We start from the raw sequence: 26,039 nt of genomic DNA on the forward strand, positions 1-26,039 counted from the left end.
ACCTCAGGTAGATATGTCCTTTCTATCATCACTTAAGACACCCAAACTGGAGGACTCCCTGCCTTTCCACATCCCACACAAGGAGCATTGCACTATCCTGCCTGTCACCTCTACCTAGAGGAGCAGATATAAAGAAGCAAATGAAAAAACCTGAGCTTTCAGAAACAGAAACCTACAGCACAATACAGGCCCTTCGGCCCACAAACTTGTGCCAAACACGTCCTTACCTTAGAAATTACCTAAACTTACCCATAGGCCTCTATTTTTCTAAGCTCCTTGTACCTGTCCAGGAGTCTCTTAAAAGACCCTATCGTATCCACCTCCACAACCGTCACTGGCAGCCCATTCCACGCACTCACCACTCTCTGAGTAAGAAACTTACCCCTGACATCTCCTCTGTACCTACTCCCCAGCACCTTAAACCTGTGTCCTCTTATGCGAGTAATTCCAGCCTGGGTAAAAGCCTCTGACTATCCACACGATCAATGCCTCTCATAATCTTATACGCCTCTATCGGGTCACCTCTCATCCTCCCTCACTCCAAGGAAAAAAGGCCAAGTTTACTCCACCTATTCTCATAAGGTATGCTCCCCAATCCAGGCAACATCCTTATAAATCTCCTCTGTACCCTTTCTATGGTTTCCACATTCTTCATATAGTAAGGCAACCAGAACTGAGCACAATACTCCAAGTGGGGTCTGACCAGGGTCCTATATAGCTGCAACATTACCTCTCGGCTCTTAAACTCAGTCCCACGGTTGATGAAGGCCAATGCACCGTATGCTTCCTTAACCACAGAGTAAACCTGCGCAGCAGCCTTGAGTGTCCTATGGACTCAGACCCCAAGATGCCTCTGATCCTCCACACTGCCAAGAGTCTTACCATTAATACTATATTCTGCCATCATATTTGACCTATCAAAATGAACCACCTCACACTTATCTGGGTTGAACTCCATCTGCCACTTCTCAGCCCATTCTTGTATTCTATCAATGTCCCGCTGTAACCTCTAACAGCCCTCTACACTATCCACAACACCCCCAACCTTTGTGTCATCAGCAAATTTCCTAACCCATCCCTCCATTTCCTCATCCAGGTCATTTATAAAAACCAAGAAGAGTAAGGGTCCCAGAACAGATCCCTGAGGCACACCACTGGTTACCGACCTCCATGCAAAACTTGACCCACCTACAACCACCCTTTGCCTTCTGTGGGCAAGCCAGTTCTGGATCCACAAAGCAATTTCCCCTTGGTTCCCATGCCTCCTAACTTTCTCAATAAGCCTTGCGTGGGGTACCTTATCAAATGCCTTGCTGAAATCCACCTACATCTACTGCTCTAACTTCATCAATGTGTTTTGTCACATCCTCAAAAAATTCAATCAGGCTCATAAGGCATGACCTGCCTTTGACAAAGCCATGCTGACTATTCCTAATCATATTATACCTCTCCAAATGTTCATAAATCCTGCCTCTCAGGATCTTCTCCATCAACTTACCAACCACTGAAGTAAGACTCACTGATCTATAATTTCCTGGGCTAACTCTACTCCCTTTCTTGAATAAGGGAACAACATCCACAACTCTCCAATCCTCAGGAACCTCTCCCATCCCCACTGATGATGCAACGATCATCGCTAGAGGCTCAGCAATCTCCTCCCTCACCTCATGCAGTAGCCTGGGGTACATCTTGTCCAGTCCAGGTGACTTATCCAACTTGATGCATTCCAAAATCTCCAGCATATCATCTTCCTTAATATCTACATGCTCAAGCTTTTCAGTCCACTGCAAATCAGAGTAGATAAATCCCCAGGACCTGACAGGGTATTCCCTCGAACCTTGAAGGAGACTAGTGTTGAAATTTCAGGGACCCTGGCAGAAATATTTAAAATGTCAAAATCGACGGGTCAGGTGCCAGAGGATTGGAGGATTGCTCATGTAGTTCCGTTGTTTAAAAAAGGCTCAAAAAGTAATCCGGGAAATTATAGACCGGTAAGTTTGACGTTGGTAGTAGGTAAATTATTGGAAGGAGTACTAAGAGATAGGATCTACAAGTATTTGGATGGACAGGGACATATTAGGGAGAGTCAACATGGCTTTGTGCGTGGTAGGTCATGTTTAACAAATCAATCAGAGTTTTTTGAGGAGGTTACCAGGGAAGTGGATGAAGGGAAGGCAGTGGATGTTGTCTACATGGACTTCAGTAAGGCCTTTGACAAGGTCCCGTATGGGAGGTTAGTTGATGGGAGAAGCCAGAGAGTGGTAGTGGAGGATTGCTTCTCTGAGTGGAGGACTGTGACTAGTGGTGTGCCACAGGGATCAGTGCTGGGTCCATTGTTATTTGTCATCTACATCAATGATCTGGATGATAATGTGGTAAATTGGATCAGCAAATTTGCTGATACAAAGACTGGAGATGTAGTGGACAGTGAGGAAGGTTTTCAAAGCTTGCAGAGGGATCTGGACCAGCTGGAAAAATGGGCTGGAAAATGGCAGATGGAGTTTAATACAGACAAGTGTGAGGTATTGCACTTTGGAAGGACAAACCAAGGTAGAACATACAAGATAAATGGTAGGACACTGAAGAGTGCAATAGAACAGAGAGATCTAGGAATACAGGTACAAAATTCCCTAAAAGTGGCGTCACAGGTAGATAGGGTAGTAAAGAGAGCTTTTGGTACATTGGCCTTTATAAATCAAAGTATTGAATATAAAAGTTGGAATGTTATGGTGAGGTTGTATAAGGCATTGGTGAGGCCGAATTTGGAGTATTGTGTGCAGTTTTGGTCACTAAATTACAGGAAGGATATTAATAAGGTTGAAAGAGTGCAGAGAAGGTTTACAAGGATGTTGCTGGGACTTGAGAAGCTGAGTTACAGAGAAAGGTTGAATAGGTTAGGACTTTATTCCCTGGAGTGTAGAAGAATGAGGGGAGATTTGATACAGGGGTATAAAATTATGGTGGGTATAGATAGAGTGAATGTAAGCAGGCTTTTTCAGAGGCTAGCAGAGAAAAAAAAACCAGAGGACATCGGTTAACTGTGAAGAGGGAAAAGTTTAAAGGGAACATTGGGGGGGGGGGGCTTCTTCACACAGAGAGTGGTGGGAGTGTGGAATGATCTGCCAGATGAAGTTGTAAATGCGGGCTCACTTTTAACATTTAAGAAAAACTTGGACAGGTACATGGATGAGAGGTATATGGAGGGATATGGTCCAGGTGGAGGTCAGTGGGACTAGGCAGAAAAATGGTTTGGCACAGCAAAGAAGGGCCAAAAGGCCTGTTTCTGTGCTGTAATGTTCTATGGTTCTATGTCATCCTTCCAAGCACCAAGATCTTTTCCACAGTGAATACTGAAGCAAAGTATTCATTAAGTACCTCTGCTATCTCCTCTGGTGCCATACACATTTTTCCACTGTCACACATGATTGGTCCTGTTCTCTCACGTCTTATCCTCTTGCTCTTCACATACTTGTAGAATGCCTTGGGATTTTCCTTAATCCTGTCCACAAAGGCCTTCTCATGGCCCCTTCTGGCTCTCCTAATTTCATTCTTAAACTCCTTCCAGCTAGCTTTATAATTTTCCAGATCAGTATCATTACCTTGTTTTTTGAACCTTTCGTAAGCTTTTCTTCTTGACTAGGTTTACAACAGCCTTTATACGCTACGGTTCCTGTACCCTACCATCCTTTCCCTGTCTCATTGGAACGTATCTATGCAGAACGCCACGCAAATATCCCCTGAACATTTGCCACATTTCTGCCGTACATTTCCTTGAGAATATCTGTTTCCAATTTATGCTTCCAAGTTCCTGCCTGATAGCCTAATATTTCCCCTTACTCCAATTAAACGCTTTCCTAACATGTCTGTTCCTATCCCTCTCCAATGCTATGGTAAGGGGGATAGAATTCTGATCACTATCTCCAAAATGCTCTCCCACTGAGAGATCTGACACCTGACTAGGTTCATTTCCCAATACCAGATCAAGTACAGCCTCTCCTCTTGTAGGCTTATCTACATATTGTGTCAAGAAACCTTCCTGAACACACCTAACAAACTCTACCCAATCTAAACCCCTTGCTCTAGGGAGATGCCAATCAATATTTGGGAAATTAAAATTTCCCACCACAGCAACCCTGTTGTTATTATTATACCGTTCCAGAATCTGTCTCCCTATCTGCTCCTTGATGTTCCTGTTGCTATTGTGTGGTTTATAAAAAAAACCCAGTCAATTTATTCAACAACACATACAAAATGCTGGTGGAACACAGCAGGCCAGGCATCATCTATAGGGAGAATTTATTGACCCCTTCCTGCTTCTAACTTACACCCACAGACACTCCGTAGACAATCCCTCCATAAATTTCTCCTTTTCTACGGCCATGACACTATCTCTGATCAACAGTGCCAGGCCCCCACTTCCTTTGCCTCCCTCCTTGTCCTTTCTGAAATATCTAAAGCCTGGCACTTGAAGTAATCATTCCTGCCCCTGAACCATCCAAGTCACTGTAATGGCCACAATGTCATAGCTCCAAGTACTGATCCATGCACTGAGCTCATCCGCTTTGTTTATAATACTCTTTGCATTAAAATAGACACATCTCAAACCATCGGTCTGAGTGCATCCATTCTCTATCCCCTGCCTATCCTCCCTCTCGCAGTCTCCAATCTTTCTCTATTTGTGAGGCAACTGCCTCTTCCTCTGTCACTTCAGTTTTGTTCCCACCCCCTAGCAATTCAAGTTTAAACTCTCCCCAATAGCCTTTGCAAACCTCCCCACCAGGATATTGGTCCCCCTGGGATTCAAGTGCAACCCGTCCTTTTCGTACAGGTCACACCTGCCCCAAAAGAGGTCCCAATGATCCAGAAATCTGAATCCCTGCCCCCTGCTCCAATCTCACAGCCACGCATTTATCCTCCACCTCACTCTATTCCTATTCTCACTGTCGCGTGGCACAGGCAGTAATCCCGAGATCACTACCTTTGATGTCCTGCTTCTCAACTTCCTTCCTAACTCCCTGTAGTCTGTTTTTAGGACCTCCTCCCTTTCCTACCTAGGTTGTTGGTACCAATATGTACCATGACCTCTGGCAGGACCTCCTTCCCACTTCAGGATATTGTGGACGTGATCAGAAACATCCCAGACCCTGGCACCTGTGAGGCAAACTACCATCCGTGTTTCTTTCCTGCATCCATGAGAGTAGAGTGGACAGCCAGCACCTCTTCCCCAGGGCACCACTCAGTACAAGAGGACATGGGTTTAAGGTAAGGGGAGGGAAGTTCAAGGCGGATATTAGAGGAAGGTTTTTCACTCAGAGAGTGGTTGGTGCATGGAATGCACTGCCTGAGTCAGTGGTGGAGGCAGATACACTAGTGAAGTTTAAGAGACGACTAGACAGGTATATGGAGGAATTTAAAGTGGGGGGTTATATGGGAGGCAGGGTTTGAGGGTCGGCACAACATTGTGGGCTGAAGGGCCTGTACTGTGCTGTACTATTCTATGTTCTATCCTCAGAATCACCTGTCTGACCCCCTAACTATAGAGTCCCCTATCACTGCTGCCATCCTCTTCCTTTCCCTACCCTTCTGAGCCACAGGGCCAGATTCTGTGTCAGAGGCACAGCCACTGTTGCTTCCCCCAGGTAGGCCATCTCGCCCACAACAGTACTCAAACAGGACTATTTATTATTAAGGGGGACAGCCACTGGGGTATTCTCTGGTATCTGCCACTTGCCCTTTTCTTTCCTTTGCTTTCTCTGAGTGAAGCCTCTCTTTATAGAACATAGAACAGTACAGCACATTACAGGCCCTTCGGCCCACAATGCTGCGCCAACCTTCAAACCCTGCATCCCATATAACCCCCCACCTTAAATTCCTCCATATACCTGTCTAGTAGTCTCTTAAACTTCACTAGTGTATCTGCCTCCACCATTGACTCAGGCAGTGCATTCCACGCACCAACCACTCTCTGAGTGAAAAACCTTCCTCTAATATCCCCCTTGAACTTCCCTCCCCTTACCTTAAAGCCATGTCCTCTTGTACTGAGCAGTGGTGCCCTGGGGAAGAGGCGCTGGCTGTCCACTCTGTCTATTCCTCTTAATTTCTTGTACACCTCTATCATGTCTCCTTTCATCTTCCTTCTCTACAAAGAGTAAAGCCCTAGCTCCCTTAATCTCTGATCATAATCCATACTCTCTAAACCAGGCAGCATCCTGGTAAATCTCCTCTGTACCCTTTCCAATGCTTCCACTTTCTTCCCATAGTGAGGCAACCAGAACTGGACACAGTACTCCAAGTGTGGCCTAACTAGAGTTTTATAGAACTGCATCATTACATCGAGTCTCTTAAACTCTATCCCTCGACTTATGAAAGTTAACACCCCATAAGCTTTCTTAACTACCCTATCTACCTGTGAGGCAACTTTCAGGGATCTGTGGACATGTACCCCCAGATCCCTCTGCTCCTCCACGCTCCCAAGTATCCTGCCATTTTCTTTGTACTCTGCCTTGGAGTTTGTCCTTCCAAAGTGTACCACCTCACACTTCTCTGGGTTGAACTCCATCTGCCACTTCTCAGCCCACTTCTGCATCCTATCAATGTCTCCCTGCAATCTTCGACAATCCCCTACAATATCTACAACACCACCAACCTTTGAGTCGTCTGCAAACTTGCTAACCCACCCTTCTACCCCCACATCCAGGTTGTTAATAAAAATCACAAAAAGTGGAGGTCCCAGAACAGATCCTTGTGGGACACCACTAGTCACAACCCTCCAATCTGAATGTACTCCCTCCACCACGACCTTCTGCCTTCTGCAGGCAAGCCAATTCTGAATCCACCTGGTCAAACTTCCCTGGATCCCATGCCTTCTGACTTTCTGAATAAGCCTACCATGTGGAACCTTGTCAAATGCCTTACAAAAATCCATGTAGATCACATCCACTGCACTACCCTCATCTATATGCCTGGTCACCTCCTCAAAGAACTCTATCAGACTTGTTAGGTACGATCTGCCCTTCACAAAGCCATGCTGACTGTCCCTGATCAGACCATGATTCTCTAAATGCCCATAGATCCTATCTCTAAGAATCTTTTCCAACAGCTTTCCCACCACAGACGTAAGGCTCACTGGTCTATAATTACCTGGACTATCCCTACTAACTTTTTTGAATAAGGGGACAACATTTGCCTCCCTCCAATCCTCCGGTACTATTCCCGTGGACAATGAGGACATAAAGATCCTAGCCAGAGGTTCAGCAATCTCTTCCCTTGCCTCGTGGAGCAGCCTGGGGAATAATCCGTCAGGCCCCGGGGACTTATCCGTCCTAATGTATTTTAACAACTCCAACACCTCCTCTCCCTTAATATTAACATGCTCCAGAACATCAACCTCACTCATATTGTCCTCACCATCATCAAGTTTCCTCTCAGTGGTGAATACCGAAGAGAAGTATTCATTGAGGACCTCGCTCACGTCCACAGCGTCCAGGCACATCTTCCCACTTTTAGCTCCAATTGGTCCTACTGTCACTCCTATCATCCTTTTGTTCTTCACATAATTGAAGAATGCCTTGGGGTTTTCCTTTACCCTACTCGCCAAGGCCTTCTCATGCCCCTTTCTTGCTCTTCTCAGCCCCTTCTTGCTACCCTATATTCCTCCATAGTCCCGTCTGATCCTTGCTTCCTAAACCTCATGTATACTGCCTTCTTCCACCTGACTAGATTTACCACTTCACTTGTCACCCAGGTTCCTTCACCCTACCATTCTTTATCTTCCTCACAGGGACAAATTTATCCCTAACATCCTGCAAGATATCTCTAAACATCGACCACATGTCCATAGTACATTTCCCTGCAAAAACATCATCCCAATTCACACCCGCAAGTTCTAGCCTTATAGCCTCATAATTTGCCCTTCCCCAATTAAAAATTTTCCTGTCCTCTCTGATTCTATCCTTTTCCATGATAATGCTAAAGGACAGGGAGCGGTGATCACTGTCCCCCAGATGCTCACCCACTGAGAGATCTGTGACCTGACCCGGTTCGTTACCTAATACTAGATCTAGTATGGCATTCCCCCTAGTCGGCTTGTCAACATACTGTGACAGGAATCCATCCTGGACACACTTAACAAACTCTGCCCCATCTAAACCCTTGGAACTAATCAAGTGCCAATCAATATTAGGAAAGTTAAAGTCACCCATGATAACAACCCTGTTATTTTTGCACCTTTCCAAAATCTGCCTCCCAGTCTGCTCCTCGGTATCTCTGCTGCTACCAGGGGGCCTATAGAATACTCCCAGTAGAGTAACTGCTCCCTTCCTGTTCCTGACTTCCACCCATACAGACTCAAAAGAGGATCCTGCTACATTACCCACCCTTTCTGCCACTGTAATAGTATCCCTGACCAGTAATGCCACCCCTCCTCCCCTTTCTCCCCCTCTCTATCCCTTTCAAAGCACTGAAATCCATTCCTGCCCTGGTGCCAGCCAAGTCTCTGTAATGGCCACTACATCATAATTCCATGTATGTATCCAAGCTCTCAGTTCATCACCTTTGTTCCTGATGCTTCTTGCATTGAAGTACACGCACTTTAGCCTCGACGAGCTCAAGCCTTAATATCACCACTCTGTCTATGTCCACTCAGCTGATGGCTGCTGTGCTTGCCCCTGCTTTCCTTTAATTCGATCTTGTTAATTAATCTCAAACACCAATTGTGTGCTGGTCAAAGCTCTGTTACGCTGTCATGAATCGCTCCTGCATTTTATCCTCGGTCAGTGGACCTGATTGAAGACCCCTTCTCTCAACTTCTGATGTCCAATTGGCTTCTGGTCAAACCTCTATTGATAGATAGGGTGAATGCAAACAGGTTTTTCCAACTGAGGTTGGGTGTGACTACAACCAGAGGTCATGGCTTAAGAGTTAGAAGTTTACGGGGAACATGAGAGGAAACTTCTTCACTCAGAGGGTAGTAAGAGTGTGGAATGAGCTGCCAGCACAAGCATTCTATGTAAGCTCACTTTCAAAATTTAAGAGATGTTTGGATACGTACATGGATAATAAGGATATGGAGGGCTATGTGTCCAGTGCAGATAAATGGGAGTGGGCAATTTAAATGGTTTTGGCATGGACTAGCTGTGTCAAAGGGCCTGCTTCTGTGCTGTACTTCTCTATGACTCTATGTCCGGATGATCACAAAAAGGCCATCTTGCAGAGTCGCCCATGACTCCTGCCGATCCACAATGACTGGCAGCAATCCACACCCTGAGCCCAAACAAGAGAAAATCTGCAGATGCTGGAAATCTGAGCAACACACACAAAATGCTTGAGGAACTCAGCCAGCCAGGCAGCATCTATCGAAAAGAGTACAGTCGACATTTCAGGCTGAAACCTTGCTGAGTTCTTCCAGCATTCTGTGCACATCCAAAGCCCGATACTTACTAGGTCCTATACGTTGTGTATTCCACATCATTCCAAGGTTCAGGCCCAAACTTTGTGTCAGTGCAAGAGCCATTGAACTAATTTTTCCATACTGAAAAAAAAGATAATAAAAGATTAAGCATCAATGCAAAACTAGTCATTCGGGGTGGAAATTCATCCTCTCTTGATTGGGTTAAACACTTGTTATCGTAACATCATTTGATTTACAGCAGTTAATAGGAGATTTCCATGCAATGTGCTGGCATCTATTTGATATTCAGTAATAGTACCGGTGCTACTTACACAACATTGCACCAGATTTGTCAATGATCAGGAATTTTTAATGTACTTCCTGGAAGCTTATTCATAATAGATTGGGTAAAGCAATTTTCCCACATCTTAAACAAGAGAAAATCTGCAGATGCTGGAAATCCAAGCAACAAACACAAAATGCTGGAGGAACTCAGCAGGCCTGGCAGTCCAAAATTAGTCTAAATCCCAGAAACAAACAGTGATGATTTTAATTCTCTGGGTTGGGTCAGTGGGTTGGGGAATTTGTAAAAAAATAACAAAATGGATAATCTGACCTCAATGAGCCCACATCTGGTTTTCACAGAGATGGACTCTGAGGGAGATCATCAGCCACTCTCAAGGGGTAAGGAAGTGTTTAAGACATCTTTTAAGTGTGTCTGTTTTACTAGCAGGGTAGGATTCCTAGCTTTTCCAAAATCCAACAAGGGAAAGGAGCAGAGAGTGGCTGGACCCAAGATGTAAACCAGGAGGATCAGGAGTGCTTTCATTAGTGGATTCTCCTCCTCTGATATTCCTAACTATTTAAATAAGATGGCTAGGAACTCAGCAAGGCAGGCAGCATCTATGGAGGGAAATAACACCTGATGTTTCAGGCCTGCACTCCACATGCTCCAGGTTATAGAGTAGGGGAGGTGAGGAAGAGAATTGAGACAAATCTGCCACAGTAAAAAAAAACAAGAGTGACAAACCTCGTTAATACCTCCTCCTTTAGTTGGAGAGCAGATTCCTCCAATATAAGCTGTTGCACTGTGACTGGACTGAAATAAGCGGCCTCTGTGAACAAGAATGTCAGAATACACAATACCGTTCATGCAGTGAAATTATTCATGACATTTGCATTTTGAAATGATTTTTAAATTATTTAAAGTGGTAGTTCAAAATATATACATCACACAACAGTAGATCACAACTTCTTGCATGTGGCTGGATGTATTTATTTAAAAATTGAGTTTGAGGAGTTTAAATCATCATGTGGTTATTTGGAGAGGGAGATCATCTCAATGGTATCTCCACTGAATTTGTATCAAGGAGAAGCTGTGATGACAAAGTCCATTGTTTGATCAAGGCTATTACATTCACAAGCAGGAAATCTTTGATTTGCCACCTATCCATTAAGTGACCACATTGACTATATCCCACTGGAATCTTGCTTGGAACTGCTCATGTCCTATGAGGCTGCTAAAACCCAAGGATACCTGGACAAATGCTTCATTTCAGAGATAGATTTTGATCCAGACTTTCTACTACTTATCATGACAAGAGTAGAGTAGTAGGACAGGAAGCATTAAACAATGTGGCAAGTGAGGGCTGAGTGATCCTGGAAGATGGGCATATGCAGGTTGCTGATAGGCTGCACCATCTTTCTGTGTGAAGCAGCATCTCAATGGGCATGAAGATGAACAATATCCACAGCACCAAGAGCTTCTGACTACTTGCACTGTAGAGCTCATCAGCATGTCAATGATGTTGGTGTGGCAGCTCACCAATCAAACCAGAGCAGAGGAGGTGTGGGTGCAAGGGAGACTCCTAGTACCCATTGTGTTGGAACTCCAGGATGAAGACCTTTTAAGGCATAATTTAAAGGACCCTTCCTACTTGAGCCATGATTTTTCAGTTCTCCATCAATGCCAGGCATTGAATCATCTCAAAGAGCAAATGCTAATGCTCAAGGTTAAGACCTCCTTTATCTACAAGTAGGGGAGGTTCCTGCCTCTAGAATGATGATTGTCAATTGCCCTACAAAGACAGGTAGTATTTGCAGCCATTTCTGAACTATCTCTCCAATGCAAGCAGACTAAATGAGGCTCATGTCCCTAAGCAGCTGCTTATAAGCTCCTGTCCAGGTAGGGTACAGTATGTGTGCATGCATTTTAGGGCTTCTGTTAGACGATGTAAATTGACTGAGGTTACAATATGCAACTGTGCTGAGCTCCAGCAATCACACTACTTTGTAAAGTAGTCCTTTCGCATTTTTCTAACACGGAAAACAATTTCCTCATGGCACTGCAAGGAACAAGCTAATATCTAATGTGCACAAAGACTTTTGTGCTGTAAACATAGACCATGAGACTTAGGAGCAGAATTAGGCCATTCATCCCGTTTCATCAAAGCTGGTCTCAACTCCATTCTCCTGCCTTCTCCTCATAACCTATGACTCCCTGACTAATCAAGAACCTACCAACCTCTGCTTTCATTATACCAAATGAACTGGCCAGCATGACTGTCTTTAGCAATGATTTCCCCAGATTCAACACCCTCTGGTTAAAGAATTTTTTTCTCATCTCTGTTCTAAATAAACATCCCTCACTTCTGATGTTGTGCCTTCTGGTCCTACATTCCACCTATATTAGAACATCCTCTTCACATCCACTCTATCCAGACCTTTCAATATTCAATAGGTTTCCATGAGATCCCCCTTCATTCTCCTAAACTCCACTGAGTACATGCCCACAGCCATTAAACAGTTCTCATATATTAACCCTTTCATTTGTGGGATCAGTCATGTGAACCTCCTCTAGACTCTCAGCAATCCCATCACATACTTACTTAGATAAAAGCCCAAAACTGCTTACAATGCTCCAAATGCATTCTGATCAATGCCTTATAAAGCTTCAGCATTGCATACTTGCTTTTATATTCTAGTCTTCTCGAAATGAATGTTAACATTACATTTGCCATCGTTACCACCAACTCAGCCTGCAAGTTAAACTTTAGGGAATCATGCACGAGGACACTCAAGTCCCTCTACCCCTCTGATTTTTGAATTTTCTCACCATTTAAAAAATATTCCATGCCTTTTTCCCTTTTGCCAAAGTGCACGACCATTTACTTACCTATATTCCATCTGCCACTTCTTTGCCCATTCCTCCAATCTGTCTAAGGTGAATCTTCTATCTCTGCTAGGGATTCCACAATTTCTCCTCTAACCTCCAGCAAAGTCCAAGGATGCACTGAGGAAAAATATTCATTAAAAATCCCACCCATCTCCTGTATCTCAAGATATAGACAGCCCTGCTGAACTTTAAGGAGACCTACTCTCTCCCTAGCCACCATCTTACTCTTAATATAGCTATAGATCTTCTTTAAATTTACCTTAACCTTACCTTCCAGATCCATCTCATGCTCTCTTTGCCCTCTTGATTTCCTCGTTAAGAGTATACTTAACCTTTTTATACTCATCAAGGGATCTCATCTCTGACGCCCCTTAAGCCCAATATATTCTTCCTTGTTTTCATGACCAGAGCCACAGTATCTCTCATTGAACAATGCTCCCTAAACTTGCTAAGTTTACCTTCACCCAAGCAGGAAGGATCTGCCCCTGGGTTTTTGATATCAGGAGGAACTAGGCTACATCATGTCATCTATTTGCATCTTGCTTTTTTGGTAGGTGTGAGTCTTTACAGTGGTTCTGCACAGGTTGTGTTCAGTGTGTCTTTTATTTCTTCGGCAGTTTGAATGGGGCATGACTGCGCAAGCGTGTGTAAGTCGGCTCGTGAGGCAGCGGGAGAGTTTAAAAAGCGAGCAGATTAACAGAGCGGGCGACAGAATAGAAAGGCTTTGGTGAGCAGAGTCTGAGGACGAGCTTGCTCCCAGTGCGGTAAGGCCAGGTACAGTTAGGGCAGGCGAGTGCTCCATTTGTATGTGGGAAGTCAGGGTGAGCACAATTGTCCCTGATGACTACACCTGTAAAAGGTGCATCCAGCTGCAGTTCCTGACAAACTGAGTTAGGGAACTGGAGCTGGAGCTGGAGCTGGATGAACTTTGGATCATTCGTGAGGCAGAGGCAGATATAAACAGGAGTTACAGGGAAATAGTCACCCCTAAAAGTCAGGAGGCAGGTAGCTGGATGACTGTCAGGAGAGGGAAGGGGAATAGACAGAAAGAGCAGAGCACCCCTGTGGCCGTTCCTATCAATAATAAGTATACCGTTTTGGATACTGTTGGTGGGGACGACCTATCAGGGACAAGTTGCAGTGGTTGTGTCTCTGGCACCAAGACTGGACCCTCAGCTCAGAAGGGAAGGAGGGAAAAGAGGGGAGCAGTAGTAATAGGGGATTCGATAGTTAGGGGGACAGATAAAAGGTTCTGTGGAAGAGATCGAGAATCCTGGATGGTCTGTTGCCTTGCTGGTGCCAGGGTCCACGATATCTCGGATCGAATTCTCAGTATTCTCAAGAGGGAGGGTGAACAGCCAGATGTTGTGGTCCACGTAGGGACCAATGACGTGGATAGGAAGAAGGAGGAGGTCCTGCAAAGAGAGTTTAGGGAGTTAGGTGCAAAGTTGAAGGACAGGACCTCCAGGGTTGCAATCTCAGGATTGCTACCCGGGCCACGTGCTAGTGAGGCTAGAAATAGGAAGATAATGCAGCTAAATACGTGACTAAGAAGATGGTGCAGGAGGGCGGGCTTTATGTTTCTGGACAATTGGACCTTGTTCCAGGGAAGGTGGGACCTGTTCCGATGGGATGGGTTGCACCTGAACTGGAGGGGGACTAACATCCTTGCGGGAAGGTTTTCTAGTGCTGCTCCAGGGGGTTTAAACTAGATTTGCAGGGGGAGGGGAACCAGAGTGTTAGAGCAGATAGTGAGGTGGAGGAGGATAAAGGTCATGTGAGAGCTGCAAGTACAGTGCATGGAGTAAAGCCAGATCTAGCATATAAAGAGGCTTTGAGGAAAGAAAAACAGAATAAAGGGTGTAAAGGTAGTAAGGTAGAAGGGCTAAAGTGTGTGTACTTCAATGCAAGAAGCATGAGGAACAAAGGTGATGAACTGAGAGCTTGGATACATACATGGAATTATGATGTAGTGGCCATTACAGAGACTTGGCTGGCACCAGGGCAGGAATGGATTCTCAATATTCCTGGATTTCAGTGCTTTAAAAGGGACAGAGATGGGGAAAAAGGGGAGGAGGGGTGGCATTACTGGTCAGGGATACTATTACAGCTACAGAAAGGGTGGGTAATAGACAATAGACAATAGGTGCAGAAGTAGACCATTCGGCCCCTCAAGTCTGCACCGCCATTCTGAGATCATGGCTGATCATTCACTATCAATACCCAGTCCCTGCCTTGTCCCCATATCCCTTGATTCCCCTATCCATCAGATATCTATCTAGCTCCTTCTTGAAAGCATCCAGAGAATTGGCCTCCACCGTCTTCCGAGGCAGTGCATTCCACACCTCCACAACTCTCTGGGAGAAGAAGTTTTTCCTCAACTCTGTTTTAAATAACTGACCTCTTATTCTCAATCCATGCCCTCTGATACTGGACTCTCCCAACATCTGGAACATATTTCCTGCCTCAATCCTATCAAATCCTTTAATTATCTTAAACGTTTCAATCAGATCCCCTCTCAATCTCCTCAATTCCAGCGTGTACAAGCCCAATCTCTCCAATCTCTCTGCGTAAGACAGCCCTGCCATCCCAGGAATCAACCTAGTGAATCTATGCTGCACTTCCTCAATTGCCAGAATGTCCTTCCTTAAACCTGGAGACCAAAACTGTACACAATATTCCAGGTGTGGTCTCACCAGGGCCCTGTACAAATGCAAAAGGACATCCTTGCTCTTGTATTCAATTCCCCTTGTAACAAAGGCCAACATTCCATTTGCCCTCTTCACTGCCTGTTGCACTTGCTCATTCACCTTCATTGACTGATGAACTAGGACTCCTAGGTCTCTTTGCATTTCTCCCTTACCTAACTCTACACCGTTCAGACAATACTCTGCCCTCTTGTTCCTGCTTCCAAAGTGGATAACTTCACATTTATTCACATTGAATGACATCTGCTAAGTATCTGCCCACTCACCCAGCCTATCCAAGTCTCTCTGTATTCTCCTAACGTCCTCTTTGCATGTCACACTGCCACCCAGTTTAGTATCGTCAGCAAACTTGCTGATATAGTTTTCAATGCCCTCATCTAAATCGTTGACATAAATCGTAAAGAGCTGTGGTCCCAATACAGAGCCCTGTGGTACCCCACTAGTCACCTCCAGCCAGTCCGAGAAACACCCATTCACTGCTACCCTTTGTTTTCTATCTGCCAACCAGTTTTCTATCCATGTTGAAACCCTGCCCCCAATGCCATGAGCTCTGATTTTACTCACCAATCTCCTATGTGGCACCTTATCGAATGCCTTCTGAAAATCGAGGTACACTACATCCACTGGCTTACCCTCGTCTAACATCCTTGTTACACCCTCAAAAAACTCCAACAGATTAGTCAAGCATGATTTGCCCTTGGTAAATCCATGCTGGCTTGGCCTAATCCTATTACTGCTATCAAGATATGCCACTATTTCGTCCTTAATAATGGACTCAAGCATCTTCCCCACGACTGACGTTAGGCTAACAGGGCGATAGTTCTCCGTTTTCTCCTTCCCTCCCTTCTTGAAAAGTGGGATAACATTAGCCACTCTCCAATCTTCAGGAACTGATCCTGAATCTAAGGAACATTGGAAAATGATTACCAATGCATCCGCAATTTCCTGAGCCACCTCTTTTAGAACCCTCGGATGCAGACCATCTGGACCCGGGGATTTATTAGCCTTCAGTCCTATCAGTCTACTCATCACAGTTTCTTTCCTAATGTCAATCTGTTTCAATTCCTCTGATATCTTATGACCCTGGCCCATCCATACATCTGGGAGATTGCTTGTGTCCTCCCTGGTGAAGACAGATCTAAAGTACGCATTAAATTCTGTTGCTATTTCCCTGTTTCCCATAACAATTTCTCCCAATTCATTCTTCAAGGGGCCAACATTGTTCTTAACTATCTTCTTTCTCTTCACATAGCTAAAAAAGTTTTTGCTATCCCCTTTTATATTCCTGGCTAGACTGAGCTCATACCTGATTTTTTCTCTCTGTATTGCTTTTTTAGTTAAGATCTGCTGCTCCTTAAAATTTTCCCAATCATCTGTATTCCCACTCATCTTAGCCCTGTCATACTTCTTTTTCTTTAATGCTATACAATCTCTGACTTCCTTTGTCAACCACTGTGGCCCCTTTCCCCCTCTTTGAATCCTTCCTTCTCATTGGAATGAACTGCTTTTGCATCTTTTGTATTATCCCCAAGAATATCTGCCACTGCTGATCCACTGTCTTTCCTGCCAGGGCATCCGCCCATTTAACTTTGGCCAGCTCTTCCCTCATGGCTCCGTAGTCTCCTTTATTTAATTGCAACACTGACACCTCTGATCTGCCCTTATCCCTCTCAAATTGTAGATAAAAACTTATCATGTTATGATCACTACTTCCTAATGGCTCCTTTACTTCAAGATCACTTATCAATTCCTGTTCATTACACATCACCAAGTCCAAAATAGCCTCGTTCCTGGTTGGCTCAAGCACAAGCTGTTCCAAAAATACAACCCTTAGACACTCCACAAACTCCCTATCCTGGGGTCCAGCACCTACCTGATTCTCCCAGTTCACCTGCATGTTGAAATCTCCCATAACGACTGCATTACCTTTAGCACATGCCAATGTTAACTCCCTAATCAACTTGTACCCAATATCCACGCTACCGTTTGGGGGCCTGTACACAACACCCATTAGGGTCTTTTTACCCTTACTGTTCCTCAGCTCAATCCACACAGACTCTACTTCCCCTGTTCCTAAGTCACCCCTTGCTAAGGACTGAATCTCATTCCTCACCAACAGGGCCACCCCATCCCCTCTTCCCATATTTCTGTCTCTACGATAGCACGTATACCCTGGTACACTCAATTCCCAGGCCTGATCCCCTTGCAGCCATGTCTCCATTATCCCAACAATATCGTAGTTCCCCATTTTCATCTGAGCTTCAAGCTCATCTGTCTTATTTCTGACACTATGCGCATTCAAGTATAGAATTCTTAGCCTATTCCTCCTCTCTTTGCTTAAAACACTGTCTATTGTACCTAACCCAGCTCCTTGAACTTCCATCGGGCTAATTGCACCTTGAATTTTGATGACCTTCTCAAGATCACATTTAACCCAATGCTCCTTCTGACCAACCCTCTGTACATGTAACTTTTCCAACACATGTTCTGTCTCACCTTTCTCCTTTACACAATTAATATTCGGGAAACGTGTATTCCCCACCTGTCCCTTATCCTTCATCAAATCATCTTCTCTCGTATTCTGGATCCCTGCCCACTGCACATCTAGTTTAAACCCCCCCCCCCCCGAGCAGCACTGGCAAACATTCCTGTTGCAGGATCCTCTTTTGAGTCTGTATGGGTTGAAGTCAGGAACAGGAAGGGAGCAGTTACTCTACTGGGGGTATTCTATAGGCCCCCTGGTAGCAGCAGAGATACCGAGGAGCAGATTGGGAGGCAGATTTTGGAAAGGTGCAAAAATAACAAGGTTGTTATCATGGGTGACATTAACTTCCCTAATATTGATTGGCACTTGATTAGTTCCAAGGGTTTGGATGGGGCAGAGTTTGTTAAGTGTGTCCAGGATGGATTCCTGTCACAGTATGTTGACAGGCCGGCTAGGGGGAATGCCATACTAGATCTAGTATTAGGTAACAAACCGGGTCAGGTCACAGATCTCTCAGTGGGTGAGCATCTGGGGGGCAGTGATCACCGCTCCCTGACCTTTAGCATTATCATGGAAAAGGATAGAATCAGAGAGGACAGGAAAATTTTTAATTGGGGAAGGGCAAATTATGAGGCTATAAGGCTAGCAGGTGTGAATTGGGATGATGTTTTTGCCGGGAAATGTACTATGGACATGTGGTTGATGTTTAGCGATCTCTTGCAGGATGTTAGGGACAAATTTGTCCCTGTGAGGAAGATAAAGAATGGTAGGGTGAAGGAACCATGGGTGACAAGTGAAGTGGAAAATCTAGGCAGGTGGAAGAAGGCAGCATACATGAGGTTTAGGAAGCAAGGATCAGATGAGTCTATTGAGGAATAAAGGATAGCAAGAAAAGAGCTTAAGAAGGGGCTGAGGAGAGCAAGAAGGGGGCATGAGAAGGCCTTGGTGAGTAGGGTAAAGGAAAATCCCAAGGTATTCTTCAATTATGTGAAGAACAAAAGGTTGACAGGAGTGAAGATAGGGCCGATTAGAGATAAAAGTGGGAAAATGTGCCTGGAAGCTGTAGAAATGAGCGAGGTCCTCAATGAGTACTTCTCTTCGGTATTCACCACTGAGAGGGAACTTGATGACGGTGAGGACAATATGAGTGAGGTTGATGTTCTGGAGCATGCTGATATTAAGGGAGAGGAGGTGTTGGCGTTGTTAAAATACATTAGGATGGATAAGTCCCCAGGGCCTGACGGAATATTCCCCAGGCTGCTCCACGAGGCGAGGGAAGAGATTGCTGAGCCTCTGGCTAGGATCTTTATGTCCTCGTTGTCCACGGGAATGGTACCGGAGGATTGGAGGGATGCAAGTGTTGTCCCCTTGTTCCAAAAAGATAGTAGGGAGAGTCTGGGTAATTATAAACCAGTGAGCCTTACGTCTGTGGTGGGAAAGCTGTTGGAAAAGATTCTTAAGAGATAGAATCTATGGGCATTTAGAGAATCATGGTCTGATCAGAGACAGTCAGCATAGCTTTGCGAAGGGCAGATCGTGTCTAACAAGCCTGATAGTGTTCTTTGAGGAGATGACCAAGCATATAGATGAGGGTAGTGCAGTAGATGGGACCCACATGGATTTTAGTAAGGCATTTGACAAGGTTCCACATGGTAGGCTTATTCAGAAAGTCAGAAGGCATGGGATCCAGGGAAGTTTGGCCAGGTGGATTCAGAATTGGCTTGCCTGCAGAAGGCAGAAGGTCGTGGTGGAGGGAGTACATTCAGATTGGAGGGTTGTGACTAGTGGTGTCCTACAAGGATCTGTTCTGGGACCTCTACTTTTTGTGATTTTTATTAATGACCTGGATGTGGGGGTAGAAGGGTGGGTTGGCAAGTTTGCAGACGACTCAAAGGTTGGTAGTGTTGTGGATAGTGTTGAGGATTGTCGAAGATTGCAGAGAGACATTGATAGGATGCAGACGTTGGCTGAGAAGTGGCAGATGGAGTTCAACCCAGAGAAGTGTGAGGTGGTACACTTTGGAAGGACAAACTCCAAGGCAGAGTACAAAGAAAATGGCAGGATACTTGGGAGTGTGGAGGAGCAGAGGGATCTGGGGGTACATGTCCATAGATTCCTGAAAGTTGCCTCACAGGTTGATAGGGTAGTTAAGAAAGCTTATGGGGTGTTTGCTTTCATAAGTCGACGGATAGAGTTTAAGAGTTGCGGAGTAATGATGCAGCTCTACAAAACTCTGGTTAGGCCACACTTGGAGTACTGTGTCCAGTTCTGGTCACCTCACTATAGGAAGGATGTGGAAGGATTGGAAAGGGTACAGAGGAGATTTACCAGGATTCTGCCTGGTTTAGAGAGTATGGATTATGATCAGAGATTAAGGGAGCTAGGGCTTTACTCTTTGGAGAGAAGGAGGATGAGAGGAGACATGATAGAGGTATACATGATATTAAGAAGAATAGATAGAGTGGACAGCCAGCACCTCTTCCCCAGGGCACCACTGCTCAATACAAGAGGACATGGCTTTAAGTTAAGGGGAGGAAAGTTCAAGGGGGATATTAGAGGAAGGTTTTTTTACTCAGAGTGATTGGTGCGTGGAATGCACTGCCTGAGTCAGTGGTGGAGGCAGATACACTAGTGAAATTTAAGAGACTACTAGACAGGTATATGGAGGAATTTAAGATGGGGGGTTATATGGGAGGCAGGGTTTGAGGGCCGAACATTGTGGGCCGAAGGACCTGTACTGTGCTGTATTGTTCTATTTGCTGTGGATAAATGAATGGATCTACCAGGAACCACCATGCTTTGATAACCTGGCCTTGAGCAGGTCATTACTGTCACCCCAATAGCACCAGATCGATTTTTACCGACAGCAGGTAAGATTGATTTTGGGTTGTTACCTTTCTTTGGTCTACAAACAACATATAGCTGGTAGAGCAGTTTAATTGCATGCAATTAATTTCTAGTGGGTGGAGTGTTCAGTGATAACTTAAAAATGTCTAATGGTCTGCTAAACTATTGGTCACACTGTTTAGAAGCTTTTATTTGCAATCACCATTGCTGCTAATGTTATTTGTATCTGGAATTTGCACTGAATGTTAATTAATTATAATGGCATTGCATAGCATCATTAACTTCCTTTGAATATAATCATTATAGATGTACTGGCCTCTCTGTAAGGTTTCACTGCTAATGTAATGGCCTTGCTGTAAAGATTCACTTCTAATGTAATGGTTTCTCTGTAGCAGCAATGTTTGGGGTACGACTAGAGATAACAGGGGCTTTGGAATGTGTGCCATCCAATGAGAGGCATGTTGTTTCTTTCTTGTGTGTCTGAGAGAAGGGATTTGTGAGAGATGAAGAGAACTTGCAAATGGAGAGAGTTGGTAGACCGCTGGTTGGAGTGGACTTGGAATGAGGTTCTAAAGGTCTGTCTCCCCCTAGAGTATGCCGCTAGCCGAGTCTGAGGGTTACACCGGTAATAGCTTTGTCAAGGTTGTGTGTTCAATATTTTGGCCCATCAGTGGGGCGAGTTATTTCAGCTCATTTGATCATTAATGTGGGAGAATGGAGGGATAGAGCAGATTTGTTTATCCATTAGAAGAGTATACTTGACTCATAACTGTCCATTCTGAAGATACTAGAAGAGTATGATGATGTAGTTAGAAAACATTGGAGTAGAAATGAAATGGTCATCACCAGCTTTTGGAATGGTTCCTGATTGCAAATGTCACTCCACTCTTTAAGAAGGGAGGGAAGTAGAAGAAAGGAAATTATAAGCCAGTTAACTTGACTTCAGTGGTTGAAAAGATGTTGGAGTTTATTATTAAGGATGAGGTTTCAGGGTACTTGGAGGCATATGATAAAAAAGCAGCATGGTTACCTTCAGGAAAGATCTTGACCGACAAATCCATTGGAATTCTTTTATGAAGTAACAGGCAGGATAGACAAAGGACAGTCAGCCAGTGGATGTTGTTTATTTGGATTTTCAGAAGGACTTGGACAAGGTGCCACACATGAGGCTGCTTAACAAGTTAAGAGGCCATGGTATTATGTGAAAGGTACTAAATGGATAGAAGATTGGCTGACTGGCAGAAGATAAAGAGTGGGAATTGTGAGGATTACTAACAAACTCAAGTGCAGGAATTATAGAAACTTTGGTGATTCAAACAAAACTAATGATTGTTTACAAAAGAATTATATTAATTCTGATTCTGAGATTTATAATAGAATTTAACAAGAGCTCAGGCAAACAATACAAAATCTCGATGAACTGAAATTACTCATGATACACAGAAGAACATGGTCTGAGTTTCACTTGCCGAGGAACCTCAATGACCCAACAAAGAGGGTTCCCTTTTGCATGTTCCCTCCATCCCCCTGAAATACACCCTGGAGCACATAGGAATTCTGGACATTGACAATACCGTGCCAATTAAATTATCCTCAAATGCATAAAAGTGACTAGAACAAAGTTTAACAGTCTCCATGATCCCAAATGAGATACCTACAAAACAAAAACCCAGAGCTAGTGCAAAGACCAACAATTAGATATAAAATTTAAACAATTCAAGGGCAAGGCACTGAAAAAAGAGAAAATACAGTCTGCATGCTAACTAACAAAAAAAATTATTGCTAAAAACAATAGGATGGGATGTCTGAAGATGAGCCAGCATGACAGTACGCTGAAGCAGGGCCCAAATCGCTGCAATTAGAGATTGGTCAGTATGACATTGTGGGATTCACTGAGTCGTGGCTGAATAAAGGCCATAGATGGGAGTTTAACAATGAAGGATATCCTTTGTATTGAAAGGACAGGCAGGAAAGCACAGGCGGTGGTGTGGCTCTGTTGGTCAGAGATGGAATTGCATATTTAGAAAGAGGTGACATAGGGTCAGAGAATGTTGAATCTTTGTGGGGGGAGTTAAGAAATTGCAAGGGTGAAAAACCCATTATGGGTATCATATATAGGCCTCCAAATAGTAGCCAAGATGAGGGGCTGGGATTGCAAAGGGAGCTGGAAAAGAGTAAGAGTAATGTCACAATTGTAATGGGGGACTTCAATTTGCAAAGGGATTGGGATGATCAGGTTGGTGTTGGATCACAAGAGAGGGAATTTGTTGAATGCCTACAAGATGGCTTTTTAGAGCACCTTGTGTTCGAGCCTACGAGGGGAAGGGCTATTTTAGATTGAGCGTAATAACCCAGATTTTATTAGTCAGCTGAATGTAAAGGAACCCTTAGGAGGCAGTGATCATAATTTGATTGAATTTATACTGCAATTTGAGAGGGAGAAGCACAAATCAGATGTATCAGTATCACAATGGAATAAAGGGAATTACAGAGGCATGAGAGAGGAGTTTTCCCAGGTGGATTGGAGGAGGATGCTGGTGGGGATGACAGCAGAGCAGAGATGGCTGAGGTTTCTGGGAATAGTTCACAATGTGTAGGATAGATATGTTACACAGAGGAAGAGATTCTTAAATGGCAGGGGTAGGCAACCGTGCCTGACAAGGGAAGTTAAGGACTGCATAAAAGCCAAGGAAAGGGCATGTAAGACTGCAAAAATAAGTGGGAAGTTAGATTATTGGGAAACTTTTAAAATCCAACAAAAGACAACTAAAAAATTCTATAAGGAGGGAAAAGATGAAATATAATATAAAGCGGGATACTAATTTTTTACGGTCATTTGGTCTTTATCAACCATGGGATTGAGCTTAAGAGCCGAGAGGTAATGTTACAGCTATGTAGGACCCTGATCAGACCCCACTTGAAGTACTGTGCTCAGTTCTAGTCACCTCACTATAGGAAGGATGTGTAAACTATAGAAAGGGTGCAGAGGAGATTTACAAGGATGTTGCCTGGATTGGGGAGGATGTCTTATGAGAATAGGTTGAGTGAACTTGGTCTTTTCTCCTTGGGGTGATGGAGGAAGGGAGGTGACCTGATAGAGGTGTATAAGATGATGAGAGGCATTGATCGGATGGATAGTCAGAGGCCTTTTCCCAGGGCTGAAATGGCTGGCATGAAAGGGCACAATTTTAAGGTGCTTGGAAGTAGGTACAGAGGAGATGTCAGGGGTAAGTTTTTTAACACAGAGAGTGGTGAGTGCGTGGAATGGGCTGCCGGTGATGGTGGTGGAGGCAGATAAGATAGGGTCTTTTAAAAGACTCCTGGACAGGTACATGGAGCTTAGAAAAATAGAGAGCTAGGGGTAACCCTTGGTAATTTCTTAAGTAAGTACACGTTCAACACAGCATTGTGAGCCAAAGGGCCTGTATTGTGCTGTAGGTTTTCTATGTTTCTATGTCCTAGACTCTCCCACCATGGGAAACATCCTTTCCACTCTGTCTAGGCCTTTCAATATTCAAAAGGTTTGAGCGAGTACAGACACAGAGCCATCAAATGTTTCTCTTTTGATAACCCTATCATTCCTGGAATCATCCTTGTGCACCTCCTCTGGACCCTCTCTAATGCCAGCACATCCTTTCTAAGATGAGGGGCCCAAAACTCTTCACAATACTCAAGGTGAGGCCTCACCAGTGCCTTAAATAGCCTCAGCATCACCTCCTTGTTTTTGTATTCTAGACCTCTTGAAATGAATGCTAACATGGCAATTGCCTTCCTCACCACCGACTCTAGCTGCAAGTTAACCTTCAGGGTGTTCTGCACAAGTCCCTCTGCATCTCAGATTCCTGGATTTTCTCCCTGTTTCGAAAATGGTCCACACATTTATTTCTGCAACGAAAGTGCATGACCATGTATTTTCCAACATTGTATTTCATTTGCCACTGTCTTGCCCATTTTCCTAATCTGACTAAGCTTTTCTGCAGCCTACCTGTTTCTTCAGCATTACCTGTCCCTCCACTAATCTTCGCATCATCTGCAAACTTGGCAACAAAGCCATCTTTTCCATCATCTAAGTCAATTATATACAGCATAAAAAGAAGTGGTTCCAACACCAACCCCTTCAGAACACCACTAGTCACTGGCAACCAACCAGACAAGAATCGTTTTATTCCAACTCGCTGCCTCCTACCGATCAGCCAATACTCTAACCACCTGAGTAACTTTTCTATAATATCATGGGCCCTTATCTTGGTAAGCAGCCTCATGTGTGGTACCTTGTCCAAAGCCTTCTGAAAGTCCAAATATACAACATCCACTGCATCCCCTTTATCTATCCTGCCTGTAATCTAGTGAAAGAAATCCAACAAGTTTATCAGGTAAGATTGTCCAAGATGGGACAAAGTCAGAAAGCATGCTGACTTTGTCCTATCTTGTCCGATGTCACCAAGTACTCCATCACATCATCCTTAGCAATTGACTCTAACATCTTCCCAACCACTGAGGTCGGTCTAACTGGACTATAATTCCCTTTCTGCTGCCTTCCTCCTTTCTTAAAGAGTGGAGTGACATTTGCAATTTTCCATTCCTCTGGCACCATGCCAGAGTCCAATGGTTTTTGAAAGATTATTTCTAATGCCTCCACAATTTCTACCACTACATCTTTCAAAACCCCAGGGTGCAGTCCTCTGGTCTGGGTGACTTGTGTACCTTTAGGTCTTTCAGCTTTTTGAGCACCTTCTCCCTTGTATTAGTAACTGCACCCACTTCTCTTCCCTCAGACCCTTCAACATCTAGCACACTGCTAATGTCTTCCACAGTGGAGATTGCCAGGACTAGAGGGCCTGAGTTATAGGGAGAGGCTGGCCAGGCTAGGTCTTCCCTCTTGGAGCACACGAGAAACAGGGGTGACTTTATTGAGGATTATGAAATCATTAGGGGCATAGGTAAGGTGATAGTAGCAGTGTAGGGAAGTCCAAAACTAGGGGACATAGGTTTAAAGTGAGAGGGACAAGAATTAGGAAGGATTTGAGGGTCAACTTATTCACACATAAGATCTTGAGTATATGGAATGAATGCTGAAGGAAGTGATGGAGGCAGGTTCTAGAGTATCATTTAAGAAGCACTTGAAAGGTACATGCAGGCACAAAGGTTAGAGAGATGTGGGCCAAATGCAAGAAGGTGGAGCTAGATGGTAAACACCATGGTAGGCATAAACTTGTTGGACCCAAGGGCCTGTATTCATGCTGAATTTCTCTATGACTGGTGCCTAAGAAGAATAATGTGGGTTGTTTAGGAGAATGGACAAAGAAGTGGCCGATGGAATGTAGTACAGGGAGGTATAATCACCCAGTCGCACTCACATCTAAAGTGATGAAGTGCTTTGGGAGGTTGGTCATGACTAGACTGAACTCCTGTCTCAGCAAGGACCTAGACCCATTG

At 44.4% G+C, this 26,039-nt stretch overlaps 1 protein-coding gene across 1 annotated transcript in view; it reads right to left on the reverse strand.

Annotated features, from left to right (window-relative positions):
• adam11 (ADAM metallopeptidase domain 11) overlaps positions 1-26,039 on the reverse strand; it is a 365,266-nt gene that overhangs the window by 183,621 nt on the left and 155,606 nt on the right. Inside the window, exons 12-13 of the mRNA XM_059955670.1 lie at positions 10,419-10,503; positions 9,439-9,529 (exon numbers count right to left, since the gene is read on the reverse strand). Of these exons, the coding sequence (XP_059811653.1) occupies positions 9,439-9,529; positions 10,419-10,503 (176 nt within the window). The remainder of the gene's footprint in view (positions 1-9,438; positions 9,530-10,418; positions 10,504-26,039) is intronic.

The sequence above is a fragment of the Hypanus sabinus genome, chromosome X1 (assembly GCF_030144855.1).
Source record: "Hypanus sabinus isolate sHypSab1 chromosome X1, sHypSab1.hap1, whole genome shotgun sequence".
Classification (NCBI taxonomy): Eukaryota; Metazoa; Chordata; class Chondrichthyes; order Myliobatiformes; family Dasyatidae; genus Hypanus; species Hypanus sabinus.